This window comes from Dermacentor andersoni, chromosome 1, assembly GCF_023375885.2.
Source record: "Dermacentor andersoni chromosome 1, qqDerAnde1_hic_scaffold, whole genome shotgun sequence".
In the NCBI taxonomy this organism is placed as follows: Eukaryota; Metazoa; Arthropoda; class Arachnida; order Ixodida; family Ixodidae; genus Dermacentor; species Dermacentor andersoni.
In genome coordinates, this window is record NC_092814.1 from 381,263,887 (window position 1) to 381,272,335 (window position 8,449).

The 8,449-nt window shown below is 46.2% G+C and overlaps 1 protein-coding gene across 1 annotated transcript in view; it reads right to left on the minus strand.

Moving 5' to 3' along the window:
• Positions 1-6,969, minus strand: part of LOC129381753 (nose resistant to fluoxetine protein 6-like) — a 55,418-nt gene extending 48,449 nt beyond the window's left edge. The window contains exons 1-4 of the mRNA XM_055064851.2: positions 6,953-6,969; positions 5,794-5,914; positions 2,566-2,809; positions 395-537 (exon numbers count right to left, since the gene is read on the minus strand). Of these exons, the coding sequence (XP_054920826.2) occupies positions 395-537; positions 2,566-2,809; positions 5,794-5,914; positions 6,953-6,969 (525 nt within the window). The remainder of the gene's footprint in view (positions 1-394; positions 538-2,565; positions 2,810-5,793; positions 5,915-6,952) is intronic.
• Positions 6,970-8,449: the final 1,480 nt, after the last annotated feature.

Below are 8,449 nucleotides of genomic sequence, written 5' to 3' on the forward strand. Positions count from 1 at the left end.
AGGAAAGGAGAAATGAATGAAAGAAGGGAATGAAAGGATGGTGGAATGAAGGAAAGGAGAAAAGGAAAGAAAGAAACTGGAGAAAGCAAGAAAAGAAGCAAACGACGTAAAGGAAGGAAGGAAGGAAGGAAGGAAGGAAAGAAAGTAAGGAAAAACAGAACAAACGAGAAAGAAAAGGAGAAGTGGTTGCATGGAGGAAAGGATTCAGGAAGAAAAGGAACGAAAGATGGGAGGAGTGACTGAATGAATAAAGGTAAGGAGAAATGAATGAAAGAAGGGAATGAAAGGATGGTGGAATGAAGGAAAGGAGAAAAAAGGAAGAAAGAAAAGGAGAAAGGGAAGAATCAAGGAAGAAGGAATGAACGAACGAAGGAAATGTCCTCGACGCACATACCAACTCGTAAACACCCGCGTACCGCCTCTCCCTCGCCGCGTTGTTGGAGACAAAGTAGAATAGGAAGTGGATGAGGTACACGCCGAAGGACAGCCGGCTAAGCACCGCCAGTGGAGCTGCCGACAGCATCCTCTCCACAAGGCCTGAAATAAACGAATGAGTGATCGACAGAGTAATGTGCGTTTGATTTAGCACGAGACATTACTTGCCCCAATCATGTAACTACGCATGGTACAAATTTCCGCAAAAGAAATTAACTATAAAAATAGTTAATTTCTTTTGCGGAAATATAAATGAATGCAGTGTGGTACAATGCAGTGTGGTCAAATACAACGCAGTGTGGTCTATGCTAAAATGACGGTGTAATTTGTACTCCGCTGAAGGAAACACCTTCGACCTGGGCCAATCATGAAGGCGGTACAACGTCGCGCAGCTTCTACGTAGCGTTTGCTGCTACGAGAAAATTACTAGGGGAATGTGGGCCTATCCCGAAGACCGTACAGTATAATACAGCGGTGTCAAAGCGGTAGTTGTCACGAAGGAAGAATGCGAGAAACTGGCTCGTGACGCACGTGCCAGGCGCCCCAATGTTGGCATTGGCACGAGATAAGCGCGCGTGCGATTGTGGTCTAATGGTTAGAACATCGGGATGCTGTGCTGAATAGAAGTCAAAGGTCCGATTCCAGCGTCGGCCATGCCTTTCTTTTTGTTAAAGAAGCCCCAAAAGAGGCGACAGAGGAACGCATGTACCTACCTGTTTACCGTAAATGCGCCTGGAATGACGCAAATAATGGTTCTCATTAAAACATGTCGATTTAAAGAAAAAGCTCGCATCACAAACATACCTTGAGAGCATCCGTCGCGGTTGCTTAGTTGATATGGCATCGCGCTGCTGAGGTCGCGGTTTCGATACCGGCCACGGTGGGCGTATTTCGATGGGGGTGAAATGCAAAAAAAAAAAAAAAAAAAGACCCCGCTCGTCTACTTATATATAGGTGCACGATAAAGAACACCAAGAGGCGAAAGTCAATCCGGAGACCTCCGCTATGGTGTGCCTCATCATCAGATCGTGGATCGGCACGCGCAAAAACGCTAGAATTTAATATATGTTTCGGTTATCTCGGGTGCATTTGTGGACAGTTTGGAAGTTGAACTTGTACCGTTTGGACGCTGCATACTGTAGACAGAAATGTTTATTAACTTGACAGCACTATTTTTTTCTGAGATTCCGCAAACTGAAGAGTGTTTGGAAGTGGGACATAAAATGCGCTGCCGAAGATGTCCTGCACACACAAGTCTGTAGGTGCAAGAAAGTTTTAAAAAATATTTTTATTCCTACCGTGTCGTGATTTACAACAAGAACGGTGTAGTAAAGTTGCCTGACTAACATGACTAATACGCATTGAGAGGCTGGGAACGGTTACTAAACTAGAACTGCGACAAAACCTACACCGCCTTTAGGCTTATGACAATGATACAGAATACAAAAAGCAAGAATGGGCAAACGAGCTGTCAGACATCCTAAAAAGGAAATTTGGTCTACTTATTGTTATCCGGCAGAGAAAAAAAAGTTGGGACATTTGGATGTCCCGATTGGGTGAAATCGGGACATGGGACATTTACTAAAAAATGAGCACTGTCCCGCTAGATTCGGGACGGTTGCCAACCCTAGCAGCAGCTCGGAAGAAGGCCTTAATGACTTTGTCAGGTGCCGTACGCTAGAGATGTGAACAAAGATTTGAAAATGGGTTCAGGACGTCCGGACCTCGGCCCTGGATCCACGCCTTTGGTTGCCACGATAGCGGAAAGATCGCAGCGCCAAAGTACTATTTGAAGGAAACTATTTGAAGGAATGGGAAATAAGTCGATTAACAATTCGTCAGTTTGCTCATCACATGAATACTCGCTTAGGTCGCCCACCTCGGTGACTGTAGCGTTCTGCTGCTGACCACAAAGGCGGCGAGTTCGATTGCCAGCCGCGGCGACCCCATTTTGATGGGGGCAGAATTCACGAACGCCGAGGCTCTGCGGATGCACGTCACAGAACTCGCCGGTGGTGAAGCTAAACCGGAGCCCTCCACTCTACGGAGCCCAGCCCATGGGTTGCTTAGGTACCGTTGAAAGCAGCTCATCGATCATTCACGTGCTTAGGCAAATGCGGGCGTCCTTACCGCCTCTTCCGGTTACACAGAGGAAGGTGAGCGCTGCCAGCGCCGTGGCCCAAATGGTGCGATCGCAGAAAGCCAGTGACACCTTCGCCAAGTCGCCGTGCTTCGTGCCGCGGGTCCACTCGAAGCGGTACGCCACGCAAGCCGTGCCGAAGCCGAAGGCCACTGCCCACAGCACCGCTACGACGCCCTGCGTGCGTGGAAGAGGGAAAGATGCTACGCCCCTCTTTCTTTTTCCAACTTCGTACTTACGTGCATCAGTTATTCGAAATTAAGATTCTCTCTGTGCTCCAATAAAGAATAGTGCAAGTTTATCTATAGCCGCGATGAACGCTTCCTTTTTTCACTCCTCTTCCCCAGTGCAGAGTAGCAGACTAGAGGGCACTAGCTCAGGTCGACCTCTCTGTCTTTCTTATCAATAAATTCTATTCTATTCTATTCATATTTTTACGCTGTCTTTTTTGTCAGAGAATATCGTTGCACCGATAACAATTTTAGAATGTCCGCCCGTAAACTAATTAACTAGAGGCCACCAATAAGGACACTCCAATGGTAAACATAACGTGACCATGACTCATGCTGCTATCATTTTTTTAAAGTGGTGCTGCTAGAAAAAAAAAAACCCTCGGGATTCACAAAAAGCAAATGATGTATTAATGAAGTAAGCGTAAATATTGTCACGTGGTGGTGACATTGAAGAACACAGTAGCAAATACTCTGAAAGACAAAACTAACTTTTATTGGGCGGACCTGTGCCCACAAAAACAGGCTACGCTTATAGCACAACGATAGCGGCGAACACGGTCGGCGATCGTCGAAAATCTGATCAGCGGGTCAAGTGCGTCGGCTTTTATACAGCAGTCATCGAAGGTTCCAGACTAATCGTTGGGACCCGCATGCCTTCCACAAAGTTCTACAACATTCGAGTCACGCGATGAAATCAGATAACACAAGGTTCGACGACAACAGACAGCGGATAGAAGCATCGATAACTTTCCAGAAACTTCGGATACATGCAGACGCGTCCCGCGCTGTGCGATAACATTTGTTAGGCGGCGAAACGTGGTCGCCCGTTAAATATAAGTACACGTGTCAATATCGTGTTTTTTTATTGTTATCGTCTAACATTATCTTTGCATCTTAATAGAGTAGTGGGATGGTCGTGCGTAGATTGTTTTGTTATTTTGCTTTATTAGGCAGCCGCCCACTTTGTAATTACGGCATGAAACTTCGATATCTTGAGCGTTCTGCAAATTAAAAAAAAAATCATTTATCGCGACTGGTCCAAAACGCGCAGAGTACCGCGTGGTTTTCGTCTCGAGACAAGCTCACTGGTTGCACTACACTAACGAGGGGTGGCGGTCACGTGGTATCACAAACCGTTCACATACGGGTCACAGTTGGGAAGCATGACTACGTCGATGAAACACATGGTGACGCGGCTCCAAATTGCACCACTCCACTCTTTCCCGCATACTACAACGGGATAGTCATCTGTTGCTGCTTGTCTCGGAGAGCGCAGCGCCCCTCTCACCTTCTCTCCCCTATGGAGATGATTAAACTTGGTGCGACTGAGTGCGCGTTCAATGTGTGCACTGGCGACTATGAAACCAGATTGACTGACTCTCGTGCGGTGGTTTGTGATACCATGTGACGAACACCTCTGTTTTCAGCGATGTAACCTGTGCGCCTGATTCAAGCCCGAAGCAACGCCGCACTTGACGTATTATGGAAAGGCCGGCGTATGCAAAACGCGGACGGAGCAAGAACGAGAAGGACAACAAAAGACACGCATGTTCAACACAATGTTGAAATCTGAACGACGCGAAGCTAGTTTGGGTTTGCGAGGTAGCGGCAGCATAGTGGATGAATCAAGCACAGCCTCTGTAGCTGCTAGCTTTCTGTGTAACGAGGACGAAGGCGATGTGTAGTGCTTGCGGAGCCAAGAATGTTGATGAGAAATGTATTCACGGAGTTGTACGAGACGTGTGTAAATACATTTAAGGCGTCAACCTTCTTGTGCCACAGTGTTATACTGGATGCACCACACCCATGAGCAAAAGCATACGGACCAGGGATTGCGCGATGAAACTAATTTTCTCCTCTGTCGATGAATGCAACTTGAAGACTGCAGTTCAAACTCGGTATTACAAGTTTTCTAGTGCACTCGTAAGTTTCCTCTTATGCGCGTTAATTACGATGAAGTACTGTTTTTTCGGCGGCACTGTGGTCCGTATACTTTTTCTCACGGGTGTACGTCAAGAATGGGCCCTTACCCAATGGCACGTGCACCCAGTGACTCATGTTATCTACTACCAGGACAGACAGCAGCCTGCAGGAAATTGTCTTTTAGGGCACATACGCTGTGGCCAAAGTTGTCTGCAGATATGCACAAATATATCCGGGGATGCAACGACGATGAATGCCAAATCCCGGGCGAATAAGGCTTCGCTTCGCCTTCGCCTCGGCTGCCGTCTTTCTCGATCTTGTGTTTTGTACGCATGCCTTTTCGTACCACGAATTACAACCTTTTTGCTCAGCTCCGTGTCATTCTAGATTTGACACGTGTTTTTAGTTGGTCGCATTAAAGTATCATGTAATTATTTTTTGCGCTTCCGGGCATCGGAGCCTTCCTCTGGTATTTAAAGGACCGACAGCTACTCATAAAAAAAAGGGGGGGGGAGGCAATGTTTTATGTAATTTTTCATTTAAAACCACGTTAATCTCCTCGCTCGCACAGTGTATTTTTGGATAATCAAATTCAAAGTATCAACGAGCGTTCACGCGACACAGACACTTTTTTTCATGGTATCACTTTCTTTCGTGAATCACTTTAGCAACTGTCATTGAGTAAGAAGATGCGTGCGACTTTCTGCTTATGAACTTTCTTCTGCCGAAGATTCCATGTGTTACATACATGCCATGGTTCTTATTCTTTCCGGAACACGGTGGCATGACTTGGCAGGAAATGACTCCAGTAATTACTCGCAGATACTATGCGCATACAATTCAAAGTGCAGCAGGAACAAAAATATCCCCATTTTAACTTTGAGTGGTAAAATGACGAGACGGACAAGAATGTGTCGCAGTGCGATGCTTACTCACAGGGTCAGAGACGTATCCCGCATATTCATCAGTTGTTAACCTCTAGGTTTAGTTACTGCGGCCCCTATGTTACCCTTCAGATTATCAAACTTGCCAGTGATTATCATACTTATTATAAGTGCTTACCTTAGAGAGCTTCCTGTCCTTGTACTTGTGCACTGCATAAAACGTGATGCAGCCGCCGAAGTAGCAGGCAGCGTGGTAGAATGGAAGCATGTAAACGTCGGTCAGCATGTTGATGTATGTTCTGAAAGTGGGCGCCAGAACAAAAAACCGCGTGCATTTGTGGAGCTTTATTTCGCGAGTTTAAGTCTTTGCGAAAGATACATACGTATCTTTGTAATTGTAACACAATTGTAACGCGTCATTACAATTCTCTTCAGGGTTGCAAAAATGAGCTGACTGGAAGCGGAAGCAGAAGCGGAAACTTGGTGGGAATGACTATCTCCTAGTCGAACCATTGTATTAGTCTTACGACTCTTATTATTATCGGCTGCTTTAATAGGGGACTGTCAACGAAAAAGAAAGCTACTTGCAGTCAAGTACGACTCAGTACTTCACCACTGCTTCATGGCCAGTTTTAAAATATGGGCATTTGCTGACGCGTTTAGTGGGGATGTGCTTATATAGGCTGTGTATGCATTGCGCGCGTATAGTACACATACTGCGTATTCGACGCTGTATATATAATTTACAGACGGTTGTATTATTCCGTCTTGATCTGTCACTCCCCCCCCCCCCTTTTTTTTTCTCCAATATCGCATGCAGATACGTGCTCTTCCAGTCTACCCCTCCTCCTGCATGCTCATTAAAACACCTTTCTCTCGCAAATCTGCCCATTTTGCCTGTGTCGAAACCATTTTATTCAGCGCCGGGAAGTACCAGCCTGTCTTTCTTTGGATATGAAAGAGAGAGAGAGAGAAAAAAAGAAAGGAAAGGTTAACTAGGTTGCACCTGGTTTGCTACCCTAAACTGGGGGAACGGGAAACAAGAGATGAAAGGGAAAAAAATGAGAAGGAAACGAAGACCAAGTTATGGCGCACGCGCATGCGTAACAGCGTTCACCGTGCAATCAGAGGCGGTCGCATAGTTTTTTTTTCTTTGTGCTCGTGGCCCGCAGCGGGAATACAATGACGGTAGAGGCCATGCCAGCATTCCTTCTTTTGTGAACGCTGTGTCGTCCAGTTGGCTTAAAGCTGCACGCAGTGTCTGTCTTTCATCGTCAAAAAAAGGGACAGTATAATAGGATATTTTGTATGGTATCGCCGCAATCACAAGCGCTCACGAGACACTGTCCACCATGCCGATATGCCATGGGAACAGTATGTGTTAGCAAAGACGACGCCCAGCCACAAGCGACACAGTAACGTTGCGTCGCATCAAGATATGCCAGCCGTTAGTCGAAGCTGCAATGACGGGTCAAGAGGGTACAATCGTGAGTCGACATATACCAGTTAATTCCGATTTTCTAAAGTGCTGCTATGAGCAAGTAGGCGAGGCTGCATCATCCTGCATCAGGCCCTGATAATGGCGCGGGTACGCGCTGGACTTGTTCGTGGATGGCACGCGTTGTATCGTCGCATGTTTCGTTGCAGATGATGTCACAATGACCCGGCAGCCACTGAACTTTGATTATGCAACCGTTTTCAACAGCGCGCTGGTTAGATTCTCTAATCTCGGGTACCAGCTGTTCATGGGGACCGTTAAGTAGGCTTGACTGCAATGTTTGAAGGGCCGCCTTCAAATCACTTAACATGGCCCACCGGTTCGGTGCCTGTTGATGAATGTAGTCAACAGCGACTCTGAGAGCCGCAAGTTCTGATCCCGTTGATATCGTGTCATGGGAGAACCTGAATCAACATCCAAGGTCGATCTAAATAGGTTGCGAAGCTTGGAACGGAAAGCGTGCCAAGACCTATCGTCAGAGATATGTTATTGGTGCACGATTGCTGCGCGACTAGGTGACGGGGGGACAAACACTGAAACTAGAAAACCTATGTGGAAAAAGTTCCAACATTTTCAATCAGAATACTGTCATACGAGTAACTATTCCGTTTCAAAAATTTTTGCCGTATTAAAACAACAAATGTTAATTTATTTCTATTTCACAATTTATTAGTTGGTTCTTGCTCATCCCTACCGACCAGTGATGCTGGCACAAGACTTGGCAAGACTGCACAAGCCAGCTGAGGCTCTATGGCTCTATTCTCGACACGCACGGCGGCTGCACGGTCACCATTATCTGCCATGTTTACTCTCTGATTGGCTGTTGAGAGGTCACGTGCTTTGAAATTTGTGCCGGGGAGCGGAAGTTTTGCAAAATGCTATTTTGCGTTTTCATCAACATGACAAAACGTGACGTGGCGCAGCAAATTTTATAGACTAATAAATTTTTTTTGTCTTTGTCAGCTATATTGCGACTTTAGCGCTTCAAAAAGAAAGTGAGTGGTAGCGTACAGAAGCCAGTGCAATGCATCTGCGATTTCGCGAATATGTGGTGGCGATCCAAGATAGGCGCCATGTCAGCTTTCTGATTGCCTGAAGGAATGCGCCGTGGGGAGCGTCACAGGAAGGGCCGTTTCGTAAACGTCAATTTGACGCTGCGTGACGTTACGCTGGGCCTCCATTGCAGAGATCTCCGTACTTGTATATTCAGACGTTTTTGTGACTTTGTTTATTTACGCTTTATTTGTCTTCATTGTCCTAAATTTCAAGGTGATCTATACTTTTCTAAGTGCAGAATACCGTGCGAACACGCGCAATTGCTGCTAATTGCAACTGC